This window comes from Pygocentrus nattereri, chromosome 2, assembly GCF_015220715.1.
Source record: "Pygocentrus nattereri isolate fPygNat1 chromosome 2, fPygNat1.pri, whole genome shotgun sequence".
In the NCBI taxonomy this organism is placed as follows: Eukaryota; Metazoa; Chordata; class Actinopteri; order Characiformes; family Serrasalmidae; genus Pygocentrus; species Pygocentrus nattereri.
Genome location: NC_051212.1, coordinates 46,109,224 through 46,135,134, shown reverse-complemented (window position 1 = coordinate 46,135,134; position 25,911 = coordinate 46,109,224). Strand labels below are relative to the sequence as shown.

The following is a 25,911-nucleotide window of genomic DNA, read 5'->3' as shown; positions in this document are numbered from 1 at the left end:
TGAAAGTCTCAGTGCATTTAATCTGTGAAAATTGACTCTTGTGAAAAGACTTGACAATGACTAAACATTAAATTACAATTACGCACAAATAAGTACTGCTCCTGATGGTGCTGTCCCAGTGTAGCAGCATTGCAGTGCAACAATTACTCAATGTCACTCAATGTAGTGTGTGTGGAACTAAAACCAGGCCTGGAGTTTTAGATCATGGATTGGTGCCCAGAATTTTACAAAACGTGAAGAAAAAATGATACATTTTAGGGCCATCATGAATAAATTTCATCAACTAATAAGTGGTCACAGCCCTACTTTTAGGACACTATTGACTGTGGGATGATAAAAATATGAGAACTTCAGTATGTGAAATGTTATGTGTGCTCAGTAAAGCACCTTTATTTCAGATGATATAAAAATACATAGCTCATTAAACAGCCTTCTGACCAATCTTGGACAGTGGGTAGAAATGCTTATAATGGATTTCAGTTTCAGGTATTTTTTGTCAACTTCACCATCATAACTGGACTAATCATCGTCGTCATCATCGTCATCGTTATCATCATCATCGTCGTCATCATCGTCATCATCGTCGTCATCGTCATCATCATCATCATCGTCGTCTTCATCATCCTCGTCTTCATCACTGTCATCGTCATCATCATCATCATCCTCGTCGTCATGATCAGGGTCAATTTCATTCTCCAGAACATCCATCAGCCAGTCCTCCAGCTCATCAGGAGTTGGCATGTCATCATGGTCATCCATCTCCAGCCATATACTATCAGCCTGCAATTAGGAAATTATTCTTTTGTTAACTTAATATTGCATCTCAAAGTTTAATGTTAATATTAAACTCAAAGTTTCAAGTTAACCTGTTTTTTTAAGTTTACTATCTGCATTTATTTTTTTATAGCAAATAAGTGGTTTTAAACCTATGGGCTGTGTTCCTCCAGTTGGCTATGGTGCTACTATTAGGGGGCCACTGGCAGTCATTTACATTTTTAGCCGCAAAACTTTGTTACAATACAAATAAGCATTGTAAATTTGATAAATACTACTGTATTAATCATTATTTACAAGAGGAAAACATCAAAATATGTAAGCATTTAGGTCGAACTCAGTGATTATACAGTTAAGTGAAATTCGGTAGGCTTTGATAGATGTTGACCTTGTGGGTCATGAAAGCTTTTGTTGTCAGCTGAGTAAACAACTGGCTTGGATTTAGTGATAACAACTAATTGTGAGAAATAAATCATTCTAACTTGATTATGTAAATACGTTTAATATTAAAACCCTAACCCTAAGCTTTCAGTGTACTCACATCTTCAACATCCACCACGCCAATCTGAGGTGAGGACAGGTCAATGTCAAAGGTCTTCTCCCAATAGGGCACAAGCTAAAGAGGACAGAAACAGTTTTGTCAACACCAACCTTCAAATTATCACAAGCAATCAACCACTTGGTCATTATGCGTTTAACTACTTCCAGCAGTATGAACTCTTTCAATTTGGTGAAGGTGGCTGAGATCTCACCAGGGGGAACTGATCAGGATCAATCCAGATGATGCTGAGGTTTGGATTGGCTGAATTATCCTCTGCTACCTCCTTTAGGATCTCCAAGAACTCAAATCCATCTGGAGGTGATACAGAATGGACATTACATGGGTTGTACTTTAGCTTTGCAATATAACTTACATTTGCTTGGCTCTTTGCAGCAACTGTGAAGTCCCCCATTTATCTTGTTCATCAAAGGTCAGGACCCCCACAGGTCTTATTTGGGGCATGGGTTATTGTCAACACTGACACGGTAGTGGCAGTGCATCAGATAGCAGTTATGCCGGATTTTTAAACACCTCAGTGTTACTGTTGTGCTGTCAAAAGACCACCAAATAAAAATACTAAAATATCCAGCAGCATCCAGTGGCCAGAATTTGACCACTAATGAAGGACTAGAGGATGACCACCACAAACTGTGCAGCAACAGATGAACTATCGTCTCTAACATTACATCTATAAGGTGGGTCTAATTGAGTGGACAGTGTGTGAGACCCCCAGCAACGCCATTGTTTTTGATTCATTAGTACCAACACAACTCCCACTACCCTGCCAGCATGTCTGTAATGCCAAGAATGATCTTTCACCCATAATATACCTGCTCAGTAGTGATCCTGCAGTGTAATAATGCTAGATGTGATAATTAAACAGGAATAAGAAAGACTATTTTTAACTGCTATGGCATAAAACAACAACTAATCCTTTTCTGATAAGTATCACCGCTGTCGGAACAAACCCTCATATCTCTATTACATTCAGAGGCCTGGTGGTATTTCATGTGTAAAAATCCTGAATGTGCCCTCAGAGCACAGAGGGGTAATTTGTCATCAGTCTGTACATTTTATACTGAGATGGCTACAAGTATTGTAATTTATCAGTTAGCCACACTTCCATGTGTACTCACTTCCATGCACTGGTTTTATCATACCAGTAATTTTAACAGTTATTTATCAAGCTGAATGTTAACTGCTTTGCCCGTAAAAACAACTAGACTCTCTGTCATTAAGGCTACTTTCACATTACCAGGTTGGCACAAAAAAATTTTTTTTTGCCCTAATGTGACTCAGATCTGACGTTTTTAGGGCTGTGTGGACACACAAATCTGACCTGAGCCACTTTTATATGTGGTCCTAGATCGGATACATATCTGACTGGTGGCCATGCGACCTTAATGTGATGCTCAGATCGACATTCAAGTGCTTTTTTCCACTGCACCATCATTCAGCATTACTCTGACAGCAGTGCTGAACAGAAGTTAAAGCCTATAAACAGTGGAAAAGCAGCACATCTCACCTTTTTTACCTTCGTCTTGCTCTGATAAAGAAACTAAGAGCTGATTGGAATTAATTATCTTCTCAGCGAAACTCGTTCTGACCATTAGTCTGTTTGCTGATGATTCACGTGATGTTACTGAATAGGATGTGCGCATGAGGGTCATTCACATTAACGACAGATTTGAGTCACTGACCTAAACGAGAGATCGGACTTGAGCAAAAAATCGGATTTGAGCAATGAGGCTTGTAATGTGAAAGTAGCTTAAGTCTGGCTTGCAAAAGTAAGAAATGTGTCACTTCTAGTATTTTACCAAAAAATGCAATATCAGCAGTAAAAATTCCGGCCTAATCCTATCCGAAAAATTACCAGTACTAATCTTGTCCCAATCCCCTTTCACCTTTCCAGACATTCAAAATATACCTGGATCATCTTCCTCAGCAAAAGCAATGATATGCTCTCCATCTACATCATCTTCCTGAGAAAGAAACAAACGTTAATCCTTTTGTTTTGAGAAAAGTTTGTCAAACAAAACAAGCTTGTTGTTGAAATTGTTTAGTACAATCAGGTGGATGTAAAGCTGCCAGTATACTTCAAAATCAAATTCCCACAAACATGCACTTGTAGCTGAAGCAGCTTTAATGTGTATGAAGTTCATCAAAATATTGCATTTCCTATGCATTTAAAACAATTAGTATTGTAACATGCGTTATCTTTTATTAATCGATTTCTTTGGGTCAAATTATCTATAAGGTAATCGCTACACTGGTCACTGTCACTGATGTTATGTGTATGGCAAGATGGTAGGTAGAAGTGTTAAATTAATAGAAAGTGTGAAAATTGCTATAAAATGATCTTTGACTGTAATGCTACTGGCATGGACCACTGAGTACACTGCTTTTTGTTTAAACTGAGGGGCTGTTCTTAACTTATGTTCTTAACTAAAACTAGGCTGGTCAGCTGGCTAACAAGCTAAAAGAGCCATCACCCTAAACAACCCCATCATTAATATCACAGGCTTGAATTAAAGTACTTACAGTATGACTCACTGTACAACAGCAGTATAAAAGTCTAAAAATGTCACTTGAATAACTGACACACTTCAAATGTCTGTGTCAGAAGTAGCATCTTCAGTCAGAAGTAGCATCAAACCCAGGCTGAATCCCAAACGTCTCCATACTCCCTAAACAGTGTGCTAGCTATGAAAGTTTAGAAATTCTAGCCTCTACAGCCAAATAGCGCATCATTTATCAAGTATGGATGTGGCTCAAATAACTAGCTGAATTTTGCACTGTTGGTTTGCAGGATCCAGTATTTAAATTCCTACTTGGTGCACTATGTAGGGAGCGGGGAGCCGTTTGAGATTCCACCCCAGTGTGAGGTTATCAAAGATTTCTTCATTAAACAGTGCTGTGTTTTTATATGTTCAGTGTTATACAACAAAAAGTCAAGGGGTTCATGAAACGACTGCAATGATGGACGACAAAATGTTATTCTCCTCATTCAGTGGTCCATGCTTCCTTGGTCACGAGACCATACTTTAAAGCAATGACATTTCTTGGCGGAATACTTTTTTATGTTGATTGTTATTAATAATAAAGCATTTTCTGAAATATGGTGCATTGTATGATATTTTGTGTTGGCTTCGCATTGTGCCTGAGAACACCCTTCCCTATCATAAAATCGTAAGAAAGCCTCTTGTGGCTTATTGATTTGATATATGTGGATTACATTTAGTAAACAACAGCTATTATAATTTGTTCAGTGTGTTAGTATTAGCAAGTATGTTTAGTATGTTATTTCATTTTTTTTACTTTATTAATATCTTTCCATGCCTTTCTATTGTTTTAGTAAACATTGTTTCTGAATCTAACTGTCTGTTATTGCTGCCTTACTAACATAACAGAAAATGGGTTCTCGTCAATCAGCTGCAGAGTAAACAATAATAAAACAAAACAAAGTGACAATTTTATATTCTTATGGTTTCTAATCTATATGATCACTCTTTGGTCTCACTTTATTTGAATGGTCCAATATTATCCCCTATAGATCATCAACAGATGCTCACCTTGTTAACAAACATTCTGTTGGTTCTAAAACAGTGGTGGGGTTATGTTTAGGATTTGGACCATGGTTAAGGTTAGGCGCAGGGTGAGGGTTTGGGTTTTGGGTTGAGCTTAAGGTTAGGGATAGGATTAGAGCAGGTTTTGTAATGGTGAGCGAGGTTGCAGATGCATATACGGAGATCAGCGACTTTTATTGTGGGCAAATCCAGAGTTATAGTCAAGATGGTCCAGGTTCACATAGCCAACACGGATTGAATGGGGGGGCAGGCATGACAGACAAACCAGAATCACACAAACAATCAACACAATCAAACATCCAAACAGTTCAGGCATAAAACAAAGATTCAAACAACAAAGACCAGCACAACTAGAGGCAAACACAGGGCTTAAATAATAACAGGGTAAACGAGAAACAAGCGGGAACACAGGTGGAAACAATCAGGGGTGGTGTCACGAAATGAGGGGGCTGGACTAAAAAACCAAAACAAAGAACATACGGGCTAAACCAAAACACATGGACAGGACTGGGAGGGGCCAATCGTGACAGGTTTAGAGTTAAAGAAAATTATGGCTACTGCTTTAGTCGATATTTAGTTATATGTTACTTGAAAGTAAATTAAGTATCTGCAAAGCGTCTAAAGTGGACTATACGAATAAAGTGTTACCCACTATTCTTATAGTCACTGTTGTTATATGTATGGTGAGACGGAGCTGAGAGCTGCAGCCTGTACCCTTTTTTGACCTCAGTATTTTGTTCTTGTGTTTGTCATCTAATAAACTTGGCACTATACCTGAACCTGAAGCTCAAAGAATCAGAGAGTTGCATAATTATAATTAAAAAGAACTCTGTCCGTATATGTCTCAGTACCCGTAGAAGCATGGGCCGGTCCTGAGGAAGACCTCAGGATGAACAACTCAGCGATTAGTGATTCTGTTCAACAAGCAGCGCACACTACATCATACAAACTCAAAGTTTGGCCAAAAAGACATTTTCTTTGAGAAGTCAATTTCATTTGAAGTGTCCTGCTGGCTCAGAAATAGAATTGTTCTATTCAGAAATAGAAGCTTACCCAGATCTCATACATGTTGTGTGGCTTCAGCTTCCGCAGGGTTGGTCTGAAATGAAGTTATATTCTTGACTTTAATATTCATATAGAAGCAGAAAGAATGAAATCAATTGCAACATATGATTAACTCAAAATGTTCGCACCTAATATTGTCCTCGATAAAGTTAACCAGATCCTCCTCAGTGTAGGGTTTTCCAGGGATACTGAAAGGACTGTCTATGAAGGGCTCATAGAAGTCCACATCATTCATGTCTAGATTTAGTCTCTTAGCAATCTGTAATAAAGAGAAAACATTTTCAAGGGTGTTCATTTCCTTGATGTTATGTTATGTATGTGATCTTATACTCCACATTATCAGGACAGTGCCAACTATAGGTGGGATAGGCTATTGTCTAGGACCTCCGCATTTCCGGGGCCATCATTGGATTGCCATCACTGCATTGACGAAAAGATTGAGAAAGTATTTGTTTTCTTGTTGGATATGTTACTTGTCTCTAGTCATAAAACCATGATGTCAGTGAAACAATGTGGGCCCCACCCTTGTAGTGTATGAAGAGATCTGATTTAACAGGAATACTAACTGTTAATTGTATACTAGCAGACTTGGGGCAGTCGTGGGCTGGAGGTTAGGGAACTGGCCCTGTGACCGGAAGGTTGTCGGTTCAATCCCCAGGGCCGACAGCACACGACTGAGGTGTCCTTAAGCAAGACACCTAATCCCCTGCTCCCTGGGTGTCATGGATAGGGCTGCCCACTGCCCCCTAGTGTGTGTGTCTATTCACTAGTGTGCAGAGGTAGAATTTCCCTGTTTGTAGGATTAATAAAGTATCACTTAACTTATTACGCCTACAGACCTGGGGGTATTTCACGTAGCAGGATTTCTCAGTTAGCTTGATTAAACAAGCCTGTTCAATAGGACAATAGCTGAGGAACAGTTCTTAGGAATATTCTCAACTTCTGGTTTATGCAGCTCACTGAAAAATCCCACTTTGTCTATGTCATTGGACCTTGGGCCGGCCTTGTGTATTTACAGATTTTTTGGCTTTTTTGTCCATCAGCTTTTGAACTTGATGCACCTGGTTGCAGTTATTTAAAACAGTAGTCAGTTACCTTTGAACTAAAGGTGGCAAAGAATTTTACATGAGGATGGAACTCTTCTGCAGTATCCTTGAACACCACATAGGCTAAAAATGAACCAGGACAAATACTTTACTTACTTTTGTCACTCAGAAACATGGAATATTATGTAGGCTGTATTGGTACGTACGTTCAGACCTCACATTCTTAAAGTACCCAACTAGTTTCATGTCCTCTTCAAGACTTTCGAAGCCCTTCAATTCATTGGCATTATCAATGATCTCGACTGGATCATCTATTACCTGGAAAATAAACAAGAAAGAAAAAAAGAGTTGAGCATGAAATTGAGGAAGTATGGTTAAAGTAGTGGGTAATTCCAAATGAAAAGAACAATTAAGGTTTTATGCAAAAGAATTAGACAGAATTTTAATTCTAATTCTACAAACAAGGTGTAATTAATAATGAAAAGAAGAAGAATCTGGGCTGTTACTTGGAGTCGACTGGAAAAGGGGCCATGAGACCCCCCTTTTGCAGAAATGTAAACTGTGCTAGATATACTGAATATGTGACTGTAAAGTAGTTATGTTTTTAAATAATTAATAAATTGATATTCATCCATAATTTTGTCCCAATTTTTTATTTTGATGACTCGCTTATCATCCGTCCTAATAATAATACAAAATACTACTCCTAGTACTCTTACTACTCCTACTACTACTTTGACCACTACTACTGCTACCACTACTACTACTATTACTACTACTACTACTACTACTACTGCTACTGCTACTACTACTACTACTGCTACCACTGCTACTACAACTACCGCTACTACTACTACTACTACTACTGCTGCTACTACTACCACTACTGCTACTACTACGACTACTACTACTGCTGCTGCTACTGCTACTACTACTGCTACTACTACTACTGCTGCTACTATTGCTACTACTACTGCTGCTCCTACTGCTACTACTACTGCTACTAATAACAATGATAATATGCAAGGAATTAACATATTTTTTCACGCACATCATAGATGAACTCCACCAATGTGTCTGCAGCAAGTTCTCCATCATACTCAATTACTTCATCCTCAATAAAGATATAGATACTGTCGGGCTCCTCCAGACCTGTTAGTAAGAGAGAAGCAAAAACACTAATTTAGTGCGCAAAATATATGCATCATTTTTTCAGAGAAAGTAAGAGTTGCTAGGCTATCAACTGGGTGAACCAATTTGCTACAGCGCCACCCTGAGGGAGACCAGTGTTGCATCTCTAGTTAGTTAAGAATACCAAAGACAGAAGCTCGCTGATTGTGGGAAGCTAAACAATGAGCTTTACCTGAATTTGTATCTGCTTCTGTTTTTCACGGAACATCATAAGTTTATTTTCAAGGACCCCCCAGAATTTTGATTTTGAGACATTCAGGGGGTTCAAAAGATTAATTAGGAGGTCTCAGAGACCCCAGGACTCCCTGTATTTTGCACCTTGAACACCATACAGTGCCCTCCACAAATATTCATACCCCTGGTAAACATGTTCTTTATTGTCTATCATGTTCATCTTTTATTCAAAATGTTGTAGCATTCACTGCTATTAAAATAGACACAGACATTGCAGAAGCTGTGGTGCTTTACTTTCCAGCTGTTGATGGCCACAGCCACACCACACGTAAGTGAAGCTTCTAGCAACGCATTCTTTATCCCACTCACATCTCTCTCTACACATTCTCCAATCAGTCCAAAGCAAAATCAACCAAGTGCAACAAATGCTGAAGAACATATAACCTGAAACTAACATGCCAAAACATTTCTTGAACATGCTGTAATATTAACAACAATCCAACATTTATTTGACGTACAATGGTGTTACAGCTTATCATGACATAAATATTTTTCTCAGACCTGTGTGCGATAACTGACGGCACCCCTCGAAAGTCTTTTGAGTGAACTCTAAATGAAGTACATTCCATTCATATTTTATGTTTTAAGGTTCCCACACAACAACGTTGCATCACCACAAGGATGTTTATCAGCTTTTTTTTAGCTTTGTTAGGGGTTAAAAACATGACTTTGTTTTTTTGGCATTCATAGGAAAGCTGCTCAGGCTGTTTTTCTAGCAGCCTTAAAGTGTACTTATATTTTGCTTTCAGTTGTGTTGTAAGCTATTCATATTTAATGATTCTTATTTCACATTTTACACAAACGTCAACAGTGCTTTTGTAATTTTGTATGTTTTTCGCTTATAGGCAAGGTTAGTTACATTTCTGTTTATGCAGCTATAAAGAGCCTGTGCATATTGCACACTCAGTCAGAGACACTGTTTTTTAAAACCTAATTAATTGCTTTTCATATCATCATCGAGATGTCCAACAACGTTACTGGACATTACAGTTCATGTCTATGTAATGCTGCCCTAGTGTGAATATTTTACATAATGTATTTTACATATTGCCTAGTCTATGCACTGACGTCTTTTCACTGTGGAAAGTATGTGTATAGTATGTGACAGCTTTGTATTTTGTAACAGGGAGCGAGGAGGTGGACACGCGTGCTGGGATAAGCGACTTTTATTATGGGCAAATCCAGGGTCATGGTCAAAACTGTCCAGGTTCAAATAGACAAAACGAACAGAATGATAGTCAGACATGACGAACAGAAACACGGAATCCAAACAATGCCAAAACGTCAAACTGCAACATACATACAAACACCCCAAACAGCACGTCAAACATCAAACAGTACAAAGACCAGCGAAAACAAAGGGCATACCCGGGGCTTATAAAACACAGTGATAATGAGGGACAGGCGGAAAACAGGTCACTCAGGGGCGGAGTCACAAAACAAGGGGCCAGACTAGGAAATCAAAACAAAGAAAACACGTGGACTGGACAGGGAGGGGCCCATCGTGACATATTTATCGTGTGCTGTGTTGTCTTTCTACTGTAGCATTCACATTACCTCTTTGAAGTACATCTAGTCAAGTCAAATCAAAGTTTATTCATATAGCACTTTTTACAAGAGGCAATTTCACAAAGAGGCTGTACAGAAAAAACACTGTCTATCTTGTCTGTCTGTCTACCTATCTATTTATCTAGTTTCTGTTCAGTACTAAGAACAAACAAACGAAACAAGAATAAAATTTTGCCTTAAAATGTATTATTTTCCCATAGAAAATCAACATAACATGTAATTTGACCATGAGTCATTCAAAACTTTTTAACTGCACCTAGGATGTTTGCACAGACATTCACTTGAGGCCAAGTTCAGCACGAGCACTTATAAGGGCTGCAGAAGTACCACTGAAAATTCTACTTAAAGCCACAATTGATATTTCATTCATCCATCCATCCATTTTCTAAGCCGCTTCTCCGCCAGGGTCGCGGGGGGTGCTGGAGTCTATCCCAGCAGTCTTCGGGCGGAAGGCAGGATACACCCTGGACAGGTCGCCAGTCCATCGCAGGGCAGACAGACAGACACTCACACACTCACACCCAGGGGCAATTTAACATGTCCAATCAACCTGACTGCATGTCTTTGGACTGTGGGAGGAAACCGGAGAACCCGGAGGAAACCCACGCAGACAGGGGGAGAACATGCAAACTCCACACAGAGAGGACCCCAGTCACCCGGTCAGGGAATCGAACCAAGGCTCTTCTCGCTGTGAGGCGACAGCGCTACCCACCATGCCACATATTTCATTCATATTATCAAAAACTATGAATACAATAATTCTATTCAACATTTCACATACTGTGCTGGACTAAATCTGATAATATAGACTAATTATGCTCTCTTTGCAATCCAACATGCAGTTGGGAAGATTATTTAAGTACTGCTAATATCCATGATATGCTCAGAAAAGCTCATTTAGCATACTAAAATGTTATATTAGCAACCACATACCTAATTTCCTGCCGACATCCCTGCCTTTCTTCTCATCAAGTAAGCCAAATCCAATATCTTCCTCATCAAGGTCCTCTAGAACTTGGGCAGCGAGCTGTGAAATGAAGCAGATATGATCAGAATGCAATTGTTACAAGTTTCAAGACTATGTCTCAAAACCTTATTAAATATTTTGTATTAGTCTGGAATACCATGTCAGTAGAAATGTCTGCAAATAGTAAAAAATGTGTAATTAAATGTTGGGTTTCTGGGTTTACATCAAAACATTTTAATGCACTGAAGTCTAAACTATATCCTCCATCCATCCATCCATCCATCCATTTTCTAAGCCGCTTCTCCGTCAGGGTCGCGGGGGGGTGCTGGAGCAGCACCAGCAGTCTTCAGGCGGAAGGCAGGATACACCCTGGACAGTCCTATATCCTATAGTACTATATTGCTGCTGTCGGAAGAAAACCTTGTATCTCCAAAATGGTAACTTTACAGGAGAAGGAAAAAACCTACATTACTTTTAATGTAACTTTACAGGAGAAGGAAAAAACCTACATTACTTTTAATGTAATGTAAGTCAAGTTTAATGTAAGTCAATGGAACCAGACATATTTCCAAGTCATTTTGCGCTGTTTCTTTTGGTCCATTCATCATGAAATTTACACATAATGTAAAGAGTAACAGGCCTTTTCACATTATGTCAAAAACTGAAAAACATCAAAATGGAGATAAGAGGTTTTCTTCCGACAACAGCGATATATTATATACACTATAGTGCTTTATCACGACACAAATATCTTCACTCACACATACACCAGCTTGTAAACTGCAAAAATGAAATGTATATGTGTTACAAAATAGGGTCTGCAAAGTTTAGCTATCAACATCAGAGTGACAGAATACATAGAACAAATAATAAAAAAATAAAAACTTAACAATCAAAACTTAAACCAATGTATGTTTTTCAGGATATAAAGATCTATCTGGTGGAAATGTGTAATTGCATGCAACACATGCAAGCACAGTTCTATACATCAAGTCAGACCTTCTTTTTGAGTCGATGCATGTTAATGCTTATTTCAGATTAATTTAAAAAATCTAAAATTGTGCTTCAACATAGCATGATTAATGTGACGCTTTCCCATACAAAAAATAATTTTATTAGGTAAACTAACGTAAAGTTCAAGTATATTTTCCAGATATACGGTAAGTATACTAATATCAATGTATTCATGGTACACTTGTATGTACTTCTTCGGTCTAAATTCTTGCTGTGATTATACTTAAGTACACTTGGCTTATACTTACAAGTATACAGAAAAGTGTAAGTATACTCAGCCTATACTTGAACTTAATCTTTTGATTGTAGAAAAGTATAATTTGTTTAGTATATGTCTGATAAGTACATAAAGGTATACTGAAAGCATACTCACTTATATTTTAGTTGAAAAGAAGTATACGTATAGCAAACTTGAATTAATATTAAACTTGAATATTGAATTAATTTGACTTTTTTCAGTAAGGGCTGCTCTTCCATAACACCTTTGATTCTTTTTTGTCTGTGGTCATCTCTACAAAGTAGATGAAGTTTTCCACAATAAGTAGAACAATCGAGATGTAGTAGAACATCTCGATTGTAGAGTAGAGGCATGGAGGTGCAGCTGACAAATCTGCAGTAATTACACAATGTAATAATGTCAACGTGATTGAGATTGTCAAGGAATGTTTCCACAAATTGTTGAATCCATAACCAAAATAATTCTGGCTGTTCTTGGAGCAAAATGAGTCCTAACCAGTTGCAGAAAACAGAAAGGAAAGGAGGTTTCTTTCAGCTACTGCAGCCCAAGTATTTTATGGCCAATAGTTCATTCTATAGTCCATATTCTAGAGTCCATTTTTGCCTGTAAGGAGCACTAATGATCCTTAATGAAAATTTTCCTTATGTATCTACAACACTGTTGTATATATACTGTATATTTGTGTGTGTGTGTGTGTGTGTGTGTGTGTGTGCATATATATAGTTAGGTATATTTTGGAGGTAAACACACAGTGTTATTTTAAACTACTGGGCTGTGAGCAAGGAGACCAAGTTCAGATTAGACATTAGATATTGTGATGTGTTTCATAGCTTAGCATGGCAAAGAACCACCTAGAGGAAACAGTCATTTGATTGACATGCCTAGTAACCAACCACAGGCTGTTCTTTTTGTGATGTAGGGGCAGAGGACTCATGTAGGGCTACAAGAAATACAGAGTCTGTTTTTTATTTAAATGTATTTGGAAGCAACATGTCTAAAATTTAGATTCATATTAATATACACACACACACACACACACACACACATCTTCTAAGCCGCTTCTCCTTCTGGGTTGCGGGGGTATAGTCCCACCCACATACTTCTGGGTAAAGTAAGTAATAATCATTGACTGTCAGAAAGTCTTTGTTGTTACAGGTGAACAGATCAGCACTTACTTACTAATACAGTCTCTGAGGAACTGGTGTGTGGAATGAGTGGCTCACTCCTGGGCTGATATTTCAGGAACATCTGGCAGGATGATATATCATCTGAAATATCTCGATTGATTCTGGACCAGAACATTACTGAACGAACCCTTCTCTTACACTTTTCCATGAGCAAATGTCCCTTATGAGCTCTCTCTAGCATCAGTCGACTTTTTGGGACAACTAGTTTCCAGCACTTGTATACAATGCCATACAATGCCAAAGTTCAGCTCTACTGTTCCAGTGCTTTTGTATATCCGAGACACACTGCAGCCTCACCTGTAGCCATCCGCTGACCACAGCCTGTTTAAGTTGTTTCAGGATGGGTCTCTTTGTGAATCAGCTGCATTTTTGCATCTGCAATAGGGAATGATGAAGTCACCATCCCCACAAAAGCCTGTACTTCCTCAGTTGATAAGTGGATAGATGAGGCCTGTGGATCTACAGCTACAGTTGGTCCTACAATATTGATTTATAGACAAGTAATACTACCTTAAAGTCTATCCTGTAACAGACTGGTAGCCAGTGTAAGGATTTAAGAATGGGGGTTATGTGTATCCTTCTTTTACTCCTAGTAAGACTCTGACAGGCGCACTTTGAATCAACTTTTGGGGATCTACTTAGGAGATCATTACAGTAATCAATCTTGCTAGAACTAAAGATGTGAATGAGTTTCTCCAGGTCTGCTTTAGTCAGAAAATCTCTAATCTTGTTGATGTGCTAAAACCAGATTCTATTAGTACACCAAGGTTATATGCTAGTTGTTTAGATTTTAGGGCTTTCAAATCCAGATAGGCAGCCTCTCATTGCTTTTCCTGAATAAAATTATCTTTGTTTTATTTTATTTTACTACAACACGTTTTGTCCCATCTAGTTGGTGATGTGCTCAAGGCACTTACAAAGTAAGTCAATGGCATCACCTGCATAGCTGTGGTAAGATATCCCATAGTCTTTTAGTATTTTGCAAGAAGAAGCAAATATGAATTAAGCAAGAGCAGCCCAAGAGTTGAACCCTGGGGAACTTGGGGGACATCAGCATGTCTGATCTGTGCTCCAGTCATCGACTGAGAAGCATATGCTACAGGCTTCCAATCTTCTTCATATTTTATTCCTGTAGTACTGCACCTAGACCAGTCTTTGATGCATCAAATGATATTTTCAAGGGTCTTGCAGGATCATCAGATCTTAACACTGGCTTCTCAGTCTTGAGTTGTTGCCTTGCTTTTTCTTGTTCCTGTTTCCTTTCCCATTCATTTTTCTTTTCCGTTAGCCATATAAACAGTGCGGTCATTTCCAAGAGGTTGGGTTAAAACGTTTCTATATAACTGATCATCACAATGAACCTCTGCACATCTTTCTTACACTAGGGTCTCAGTATGTTTTCAGTGGCTGACTTTCATTGGATTGCATAGAATCTCTATGATGGTGCATTCCTGTGGTCAAGAAAGACAAGACAGGGGTCTGATTTCATTTGCTTTGCTTTCCCCATGAGCCGTTTTTCTGTTTTTACTGCAGAGTGTTTTACCATTGCTTTAAGGATATGTGTGTGATGATGTCACATGCTTAAAGTCCCAGTCTTTGCTGAACTGTTTGAAATACCGGGTGTAATACTGTGGACCATTACCTGAAACCACAACATCTGGAATACCGTGTTGTACAAAGTGAGCTTTCAGCTTGTGAATAACAGTGGAAATTGTGTTTGGAAGATGGTTGACTTCCTAGAAATTTGAGAAGTAATCAATTGTGATTAGACCAGTTTTTGCCCATAGCCTCAGTGGAATGTCATGTGGGCACAGTGTCTTTCTGTTGGCTTGTGTCTGTGGCACTGCACTCTGCACAACTTCCTATGTATATTTTATGTTTTCAGAGTCTCTGACATTCCTGGCCAGTAAACCCATTCCTTAGCCTAGCGCAGACAGCTTTCAATACCCAAATATGATGAATGTATTCCATAATTTCTTTTCTCATACTTGCTGGAATTACTGCTGGAATTACGACTGAAACGAATGGTCTTGCCTCTTCTGTCACTTGTGTTTTGTCCTGTAGTCATCCCTGTCTCTCCGCCCAGTCTCTGTCGAGTCACACTGGAGGCTAAGGTGTTCCTCTGGGTCATAATATTTCAAGACTGGTGCTGTAGCAATTGCGTTGTTCAGCTTTTTGAATGCACTCTCCTGCACGTCTGTCCACTCCCACACAACATCATTGTGCGTCAGCTGCCTAAGAACCTCACAGTCGTCTGCTAAGTGCTCAGAGAATTTGCTGAGATAGCTCACCCTACCAAGTAGCCTCTGCAGACCTTTAACGTGCTTTGGACTTGGCATTTCTTTAATGGCTCAGCTCTTCTCAGGGCCTATTTTTAACCCTTCTGATGTCAATCTGTGGCCAATGTAAGGCACTTCACTTTGCCACAGCTTGAATTTAACACCTTTCTGTTTAACGTTGTGCTCCCTAACATCATGGTCTTTATCAGCGTCTCCTTCATTTTCACCCTCACCAATGATCAGGGTGTCATCTGCAATACTCCAGGTAGTTTGTCTAAAGCCTGTGTGAGCCTGTGCTGGAACACTTCTGGTGCCGGGCTAATTCCCATTGGCATTCTTAACCACCTATGTCTACCAAACGGTGTTGCAAACGTTGTCAAGTACCTTGACTCATCTGTCAGCTGCACATGTCAGAATTCATCCTTCCCATTGCACACAGTGAAGATGCTAAGTCTCTAAACTCTAAGTAAGTTTGGCCAAGTCTGGTAGAATATCATCTATTGTAGGGAAAGGGAAATGTGCCTCACTGAAGCACACAACATCTCACTAAGTTCTCTTCCTGTTTCTTCTATGAGTTATTTGATAACTTTTCCCATCTAATGCAATGTCAATATACAGGGTGAATTCACCTTTCCATGACTTCCATGTTATGGACAGATTTGATGAATTCCAATCCAGTGCCACAGGTGGCTTCAATTCGAATGTGCCATCCATGCATCTACCTGTGTCTATTTTTAATGCCGCTCTAAATCTGCTTCTTTATCTTTTTGGTCGTAGATTCCACTTTACACCGCTGCCACTATATTTTATGCTATCTTTTGCATTTCAGGCTAACATAAATAATGAATCAGAAACAGATTCTCTGCATCTCTTAACTCTTTACAGGCTGCTTACTTGCAGTTCAACTGAAAAACATTGTGGTGGTGTTACGCTCACACTGGTTCATGCTACAACAGCATTTTTCAGTTTACTATATCTCTGGTTACACTTCAAGGCTACAAACATTTGAAACTGCCACTTAAAGAATAGGAATTTCCCCCAAAGATAAGATATATTTGAAAGAATACTGTCATCTATTTGCATTATTACTGCAGCCCAATAGACATATGGCATGGTTATGTTTCAGCCTGGACACTATAAAGAGGGAGTGGTTTGATGAAGTCTTAGTGCCGTTTTCCGCTTTTTCTTGTTCACCTAACTTCCATTAATAATTAGTTACACTGACTGACATTATGTTGTCTCTAAAGGAAAAACTTAGTTGAGTCCTAAGAAGTACAGCTAGTCAATTTTTAGGATATTTGCTTAGTTAACTTAATAATATTCAGTTGAAGTTATATTTTTTACAGACCATCATTCAAAGTTTAAAATTCATAATGTACAAATTTCAGAAGTCACACGGCCTGTCTTTACCATGTCAATATCAGTACTTAGAACATGGAGTGTAATTTATATATCCTGCATTCAGTGACCCAATGGTATTTTCTTTGCAGGGATTGGTGTAGTATAGTGAGTAACACTGCTGCTGAAAGCATGACAGATTAGAGTTTAATTCTCTAATACACAAAAAAAAAGTCCTTGAGCAAGATGCCTAGCACCACATACATCTACTTCTATGTTTAAAACTGTACATCACTCTGGATAAAAGCATTTGCAGAACTATAATGTCAATATGAAAGGAGAAAAGTTGCTATGACGTAAAGAGTTTTGACTAGTTGTACTTCTGAGGACAATAAATATTCTTATGTTAGCTCAAGTGAATATTATTTGAATGCTGAAAGTCATTGTAACTAATTATTTAAGCTTAGTAAACAAGAAAAAGCCAGTGGAAGGAGCACTAATATTTAGATTTATTTTGTTGTGCAAACTCAATTTTTTTAAGTGATCTGATGTGATGCAGAGAAACTTACAGAGTTTCTTCCTTCCTTTCTTTCTTTCTTTCTTTCTTAAGAGTGCCGGTGATGGTGATATCCTGAAATGTGAAAACTGTAATCTAATACTGAACCTACACACGTTCTTCTAAAATAAGATTTTGTTGGGGGCTATTTTTCCTTACAGCGCCCTGCATGTAACTCTCCGCTATGAATGCATTTTAGGGCAAAATATTATCCTAAAACCATCACAAAATATATCACACAAAAACATCCTTTGGGTGGATTTTAGAGGCATCACTTTTGACTGGGTACATTTTGCTAGAATGATTCCTTTGAATCATTTCACATCAAACCACTCTGAATGACATCTTAATGAACTAATTGTGTAGAGACTTCTGTGAAATTCTTCTTTGATAGGTCTTTTTCACTTTTTTGCATTTTTTCTGCTGGAAGTATTTGTTGCAGGGTAACACTGCTTCAGCTAAAGAAATTACAGTAGCAACAATGATGAGTACAATCTGTACAGCTCACTCATGTGGTCACGTTTGATGCAAAACCAGCCTTATTTCAATTTCAATGGTCTGTCAGCTGACGATGAGCAGAGGAAAATGAGTTTGTGCAATTAACAAATTAATAAACTACTTTTTCCTATGGAGGAAAATACTTTACCATTTCACGGCTGCTGGCCAACGTTAAACTCAGTTTGTGCTTAAAGTTGCAGCTACAGCCACTTACAGGGAAACAGTTTTCATTTTCTCTCTCAAAAGTTGTCGATCTCTGAGAGTGTGTTTGTTCACTGCAGCCAGTGTTTGTGTATAATGCCTATAGTAATGCTACAGACCATGATGATCTAGCATGCCCCCCTGCCAGCATGTAAACAAGTTTAGATTTTTGCTAACAAGTTTATTGTTAGCGAGCTATTTCAAGATCTACAGCTAGCTTGGCTTATCTCACGTTTTGGTTATGGTTATTTTATACCTGTCAATATACACTATTTTTTCTGCTGAAGGGGGCTAGGCCACCAAGGGCCTTCCCACAATCTCCCACTGCCAATACGGGCAGTCTGAGTCCATGGTCTTGGCCCGGAAAAGGATGGCATGCCCACTCCAGGTAAGGGGAAAGGACTTGCCCCAGGTGGAGGAGTTTAAGTATCTTGTTGTCTTGTTTCACGAGTGACGGGAAGAGGGATCGTGAGATCGGCCATAGGCTGGGACAGGTGGCAGCAGTAATGCGGTCACTGTACCGGACTGTAGTGGTGAAGAGGGAGTTGAGCCAAAAGGCGAAGTTCTCTGTTTCCCTGTCGATCTACATCCCAACCCTCACCTATGGTCATGAGCTGTGGGTAATGACCGAAAGAATGAGATCGAGAATACAAGCGGCGGAAATGAGCTTTCTTTGTCGGGTGGCAGGCTACACGCTATGTGATAGAGTGAGGAGCTTGGTCATCCAGGAGGAGCTCAGAGTAGAGCCGTTACTCCTCCGCATTGAGAGGAGCCAGCTGAGGTGGTTCAGGCATCTGATTCGGATGCCCCCTGGACGCCTCCCGGTGGGGGTGCTCCCGGCACGGCCCAGGGTTGTCCTAGGACCTGCTGGAGGGATTATATCTCCAAGTTGGCCTGGGAGCGGCTTGGGGTCCCCGGGAATGAGCCGGAGGAAGTTGCAGGGGACAGGGTCATCCGGGATTCTCTGCTCTCCCAACTGCTCCCGCGACCCTATCTGGACTAGCGGTTAACGAAGATGATGATGATGATGATAATGAATATACACTATATTGCCAAAAGTATCTCTGCGGTGGGGGAGGTGGGGGCTTGGGCGGGGTGGCGGCATAGGGTGTCTCCGTGACCTCCCCGGGCCGACCTCATCCTGCCTCGAGCGGGGGGACAGTGAAACGCGGAGCCTCATGAGCCAGCTAGTCAGCTGGCTCTCCTCTTCCAGAGGATCATTGCCTCTGGACCTACATACCCCCCCTCCATCCACCCCCAGACACACACACACACACACACACACACACACACATACATACATTATTCCCCCACCCAAGCAAACACACTCAAACACACACAGTACTCATACATTTAGGATCCTGGGGGCAGGCATGTGCCGGGGGTCAAAGAGGTCGACCCGCTGTCATAGCCTCACTCGTCTCCTGACGACTGTCTGTCCCTCAGTTTTTACTGCACTTTAGACATTCAGGGCTTTTGAGGGGACGGTGTAGATGGACACTGCAGATCAGTGGCCCGGTGCTTAGCCCATGTTTGCCTACACACCTGTCCCCCCAATTTTAACTACACCATAGTATCACACCCTACCCCACATTCATATACACCAACTCCTGCACTCAACACTTCACTGGAGGTGGAAGGGTGGGAAGGTCATCCCTCACCCGTTTCCTGCTCCCTACCGGGGCGGGGTGTTGAACGCCGGAACAGGGGCTGGGCCGGGGGCATTCCTGGCGTTCTGGGGTTGCTGCCCAGGCCCCCGCCGCCCCCGCCGTGGAGGGTGGCCGGTATGGCGGTGCCGGCCATGTGGCATTGTATGGTTGGGTGAGTGTGGGCGTCTGTGCGCCCGCGCGCATTCTTCCCTGGCGTGCGCCCTCGGACTCGTGTGCAGTCGTGCATGTTCCTCCCGTGTGTGCGCCCCCCCCGCACGTGTGCACGTTCGTCCCATGTATGCATCCATATACAAACTGTTACTGGCTGGCCTTTCCATTCGCCCCCACCTCATCTAGGGGGACGGGGGGGTGTATATATGGGTGGGTGTTTGTACATATTGGGGTGATGTGTATGTATATATGTGGGTGTATGTATGTATGTAGGAATGTATATAGGTGTGGAGGTATGTGTGCGTAGGTGTATATATAGGGGTGGAGGAATATAAGGGAGTGAAGGTATGTAGATGTATATATGAGGTTGAGTGTATGTGAGGACAGCTGGTTCTGGGTCGGGGGATTGTTGTCCCCGGTCCTCTCCCGGCTGCTCCCCTGTGGTTGCTACTTCCCCCCCAGATGGGGGGCGCCTTGGGGCTTCAGGGCCTGGCCTGGTACTCCGGTGTGACGGTTGGCCCGCTCCCCTGGGTGGTTGGGCTCCGGGGCGGCTCAAGGCCCCTCGGCGGGGATGGGGCCCTGCTGGGTGGTGGTTGGCTCTCGGGCGTATGAGGCGCTGGGTCTTTGCTGCTGCCTCGTGATGGGGAGGGGCATCCTGCGGGCGGCTCTGGTTCCTCTGGTTCCCCTGGACCTGCGCTCCATGGCTGGGGGGGTGCTGTCCGGAGTCCCCCTCTCCCTTCCGCTGGGGTGGGCATGCAGGGGTCACTGGGAGATACGGCCCAGGGTCTCCACTGCTCCTGGGGGGGCCGCGGCGGGCGGGATTCCCTGGTCTTTCTCTGCCTTCCTCTGGCCTCTGGGGGGATGTTGTCGCAGCTTTCTGCCCTCGATATTGAGTGCATCTTGTGACAAATTTATACTGTACTGCACTCACAAACACACACACTCACATACACATACATCACAGTCATTTGTGTAGTATCTCCAAGTGCTGTACGTCTCAGGTACACTTTCTTCTCTTTTCTCAGGAGCAGCAGTTGGTGAACCATCGCCGTGGCATTTGCGCTGTGTTTTTCTTTTTTTTTGCCCTTATGTTATTTCCCTTTTTTACCCTCCCCCCCCACCCCACCCCCCCCCGCTTATCTCTCCTCTCCCTTCTTTACAGATTCCCCTGGCCTGTCAAGTCTGGCATGATGCTAACACATTTTCATTAAAATATCAAATGTATAAACAAAATGAAATCAAATAATTAAAAAATAAATAAAGAAAAAGAAACACTGACAAGATGAGCCTATAATCTATAGTGCTCATTTTGGAAAAGTAAATCTGTTTGGCACAGTAACGCAGTCTGACCATAATTCTGATTGCAAATCTGCCAGACAAGACAGGCAAAAAAAAAAAAAAAAAAAAAAAAAAAAAAAAAAAAGTATTCACTTGTCTGCCTTCACATGCATATCAACTTCAGTGACATTCCATTCTTAATCTATAGGGTTTAATATGATCTTGGCCCACCCTTTGCAGCTATAACAGCTTCAACTCTTCTGGGAAGGCTTTCCACAAGGTTTAGGAATGTGTTTATGGGAAATTTTGACCATTCTTCCAGAAGCACATTTGTGAGGTCAGACACTGATGTTGGACGAGAAGGCCTGGCTTGCAGTCTCCACTCTAACTGATCCCAAAGGTGGTCTATCGGGTTAAGGTCAGGTTGCCTGCAGGCCAGGCAAGTTCTTACACGTCAAACTCGCTCATCCATGATTTTGTGGACCTTGCTTTGTGCACTGGTGCGCAGTCATGTTGGAACAGGAAGGGGCCATCCCCAAACTTTTCCCACAAAGTTGGGAGCATGAAATTGTCCATAATCTCTTGGTCTGTTGAAGCATTAAGAGTTCCTTTCACTGGAACTAAGGGGCTGAGCTCAACTCCTGAAAAACAACCCCAAACCATAATCCCCCCTCCACCAAACTTTACACAAGGCACAATGCAGTCAGACAAGTAAAACCCGCTAAACCCAGACTCGTCCATCGGATTGCCAGAAAGAGATGTGTGATTCATTACTCCAGAGAACACAAATACACTGCTCTAGAGTCCAGTGGCAGCGGTTTGCACCACTGCATTCAACGCTTTGCATTGTGCTTGGTGATATAAGGCTTGGATGCAGCTGCTTCTCCATGAAGCTCTTTACGCTGTTCTTGAGCTAATCTGAAGGCCACACAAAGTTTGGAGGTCTGTAAGCGATTGACTCTGCAGAATGTTGGCGACCTCTGCGCACTATGCACCTCAGCATCCGCTGACCCCGCTCTATCATTTTACATGGCCTACAACTTCATGGCTGAGTTGCTGTCTTTCTCAATCGCTTCCACTTTGTTATAATATCACTGACAGTTGACTGTGGAATATTTAGTAGCGAGGAAATTTCATGATTGGACTTGTTGCACCAAGTACCACAGCACCATGCTGGAATGCACCTGAGAGCGACCCATTCTTTCACAGATGTTTGTAGAAGCAGTCTGCAGGCCTAGGTGCTTGGCTTTATGCACCTGTGGCCATGGAAGTGATTGGCACACCTGAATTCAATGAGTTTGATGGGTGACTGAATATTTTTGGCAATATAGTGTATCACTCTGTAGACATTAGCTGATATTATTGTACTCTGATTGTAACGTGGAGCGTGGTAGCGGACGCATGTGCGGAGGTAAGCGACTTTTATTGAGGGCAAATCCAGGATCGTGGTCAAAACAGTCCAAGGTCATAGAGCCAATACGGAGAGATTGTTGGGTAGACATGACAAAACCAGAATACAATAAATAACACAGAGAAACGAAGCAAACATCAAACACAGACCAATACATCAAACAAAGACCAATACAAACACCAGCGAACACTAAGGGCAAACACAGGGCTTAAATAACAAAGGGTAAACCAGGGACAGGTGGAAAACAGGTAGAGACAATCATGGGCGGAGACACGAAACAAGGAGGCTGGACTAGAAAAACCAAAACAAAAACGCACATGGACAAGACTGGGAGGGGCAAATCGTGACACTGATAGCTGTCAAGGACTTTTCCACAAATGATTTATATCCATAATTTAGTCCGGACTCCCACATTTGATTGTGTGTTTGGTGTTCTCTAACCATTCTGAACATTGAATTTCAGTCAACTGTGGCTAAGATAAAGTGAGACGTGTTTATACAATGGCTGAAGTGCTATGAACGCCTGTATTCTGAGGTTAGTAATTGTCTGCAAGGGAATAGCGGAACTTATTTTACCCAGCATTTGCACCCTTCTGTTTCTTGTGAAAAGGGCCTATTGTTTGTCCTAATTTTGGGTCAGAGTTTCTATGACATTCTATGACACTTTATGGAAATATCGACATAGATCCTACCTCAGAACACATTCTCCCTCTCACTCATGTTAACAAGACCCCAGTCCACTCACCTCCAGGGCCAGCTCCTCAATCTCAAACTGCTTCTGCGAGACTTTGCTGGACCCGACGTGCTCATGGTAGTACACTACCATGACATCATACTTCCTCATTACCGATTTATAATTCTTGACATTAAGGTAATGAACACGATCCTTTCCATCGTACTCAGGGATGACCATGCCTTCTTGACCCCATGACAGCTGTCCAAAAGACAACAGGAACAACGAGATGACCAGATTCCACTTCATGGCCAGATGTTTAGCATGAATGGTAATAAATCCAAAGAAGTCAAAAGAAAGCGAAATAAAATAAAAATAAATATAATGTGTACAGGGCTTGTAATCCCTGTCGTCCAGAACAGAATGAGACCAAGCCCTGTGCCCTCATGAATCCCCCACACACTGGAAGAGAAAGCTGTAGAGTGGGTTTAGCTGAGTGTAGGGGTTGTATGCTGTGACATAGTGAGGGGCATGCTCGTAGGGTGGGGGGAAATGTGAGTTTGAGGTGGGAGTCTGGACTTGGTCCACTATCACTGAATGCAGCACGGGGTCATTCAGGGACAAGTTGGAGAGATGCACCTCACACGCTTCACTGTGGTCTTTTTGGCCTTTTAACCGTATTATTTAGTGCTGGGTCAGTAGGTGTATAGGACTATTCTACCAAATTGTTTCAGAATTAGATTTAAAAACACATCTTGGCTTTTAACTCACTTGGACTAATATTCTTTTGCTTTGAGTGACTCTTTACCTTAATTATTATATATTTTATTAAAATAAATGATTGAACACCATTTTGTCACTATCTCAACAATTATAGATTTACCTTAAGTGACTTTACCAGTGTTTTGGTAGTGACAACTTTAGTTAATACACACAACTAATAAACACAACGTTTAACAGCTGTACATATAATATAACTATATTTTTTTTCATTAAGACATCAAAAGGTTCAGTTAATTGAAAAATGTATGCGTTTCGGTAGTGACAATTCTTAATATTATGCACTGATTTTCAGATGTTGTTATTTTAAAACTAACTGCTCACCATGTGGCCATGAGGGACAGGGATTCAGTGTCACTTCTTGCTAAGTGAGGGGTGTGGCTACAGTGAAGCTCCGCCTATGGACTAAAACTCTATGTTTCGATGATTACATAAAAACAAAGGACAGCATATGGTGAATAAAGCTTTTTGTTTTTATTTTTAATCCATTTTTCTCCATAATTTAGACATCAGTTCCACCCACCAGTTAGCACTCCCCAGGCACACGCTCCCGGCAGTGCGAGGAAAGTGAAAGTTAGCACAGGCTTTCTCCAAGGCCTGTGAAGTACCACCGCATCTTTCTGAGCTGCTACTAACATGTTGTTATTGGACAGCTGAATGCACTTGTAGGAAACTTAACTTTCCACTCACCAAAATTTTCACCAGCAGTAATGATCAAAAATTATAAAATAATTTTCTCACTCCAAATTTTCCTGACCTTAAGAGGATGTGTTACCAGTGTGCATGAGTATGTCTTGCTGAGAGATGCCGTAAGATTATTTTACAAATTGAAAGCGGAGAGGTTTGCTTTTAATAAAATTCTGCAACGCGATCTTAGAACCCATTCTGTCGTCTTTATATAGTGGCCTGTGAAGTTAATCCTTGCTGAGATTGACAGAGGCAGAGGGGCAGAGAAGTCTGTGTGTGTGTGTGTGTGTGTGTGTGTGTGTGTGTGTGTGTGTGTGTGTGTGTGTGTGTGTGTGTGTGTGTGTGTGTGCACGCATATTTAAATGTAGAAGACTGACTGCTTTATCTGGCCCATGGCACAAACGGTAAAATAGTAAATTGTGTTTCACCTGCATTAAACAATAATAATAATAATAATAATAATAATAACTGTTATATGTATTATATATATATATATATATATATATATATATATACACCTTATGTGATGTCATAAGAATCCAAAGCTTTTACATGTAATCACTGGTTCTGCCTTGACATCCATTCATTGGTTAAGCCAGCAAGTTTTCAAGCACATAATACAACCAAATAGAAGCAAATCTCCTCCCTTTATTATTTTCTCATTTGTTCCATGAAGTCTTCGGCCTCTGACTGCTTTGAAATCTGACTTTAAATGTAAAAGAAGTAAAAAGCTGAGCACCTGGTTTTCTAAGGTGGTCTACCATCCAGTTCCGGTTAAAACCATACAAGATTAAGGTCTCTCAGAGCCATCCATCCAGTCATAGTTGAAGTCAGCCTGGCAGTACAGCTCTTTTAAAGTTTAAAGTTTTCCACCACTCTATACAACCCAGTAGATGCACATTTCCATATTTCATCCTTTTTTAAGGAAATGTCAATGCTTTTGACTGTATTGAAAACTGACTTTCACAGAAGAGTCT

At 40.9% G+C, this 25,911-nt stretch overlaps 1 protein-coding gene across 1 annotated transcript; it reads right to left on the bottom strand.

The window, feature by feature from the left end:
- On the bottom strand, positions 1 to 23,954 carry casq1a (calsequestrin 1a). The gene is made up of 11 exons (XM_017717082.2): positions 23,540 to 23,954; positions 10,941 to 11,034; positions 8,065 to 8,165; positions 7,220 to 7,331; positions 7,063 to 7,136; positions 6,096 to 6,226; positions 5,956 to 6,001; positions 3,243 to 3,297; positions 1,527 to 1,627; positions 1,316 to 1,390; positions 1 to 780 (listed from the first exon to the last, which is right to left on the bottom strand). The coding sequence occupies exons 1-11, from the start codon at positions 23,774 to 23,776 to the stop codon at positions 520 to 522; spliced, it is 1,287 nt and encodes a 428-aa protein (XP_017572571.1). The 5' UTR covers positions 23,777 to 23,954; the 3' UTR covers positions 1 to 519.
- Between the last annotated feature and the right edge of the window lie 1,957 nt (positions 23,955 to 25,911).

Bases quoted from the DNA above. Each gene is read 5' to 3' on its own strand.
- casq1a (XM_017717082.2), bottom strand. From the start codon at position 23,776: ATGAAGTGGAATCTGGTCATCTCGTTGTTCCTGTTGTCTTTTGGACAG. The intron at 8,166-10,940 runs GTATGTGGTTGC...TCTTACTAACAG, and splicing joins GGATGTCGGCAGGAAATTAG to GTCTGGAGGAGCCCGACAGT. The intron at 1,628-3,242 runs GTATATTTTGAA...TATCACCTCCAG, and splicing joins TGCTGAGGAAGATGATCCAG to ATGGATTTGAGTTCTTGGAG.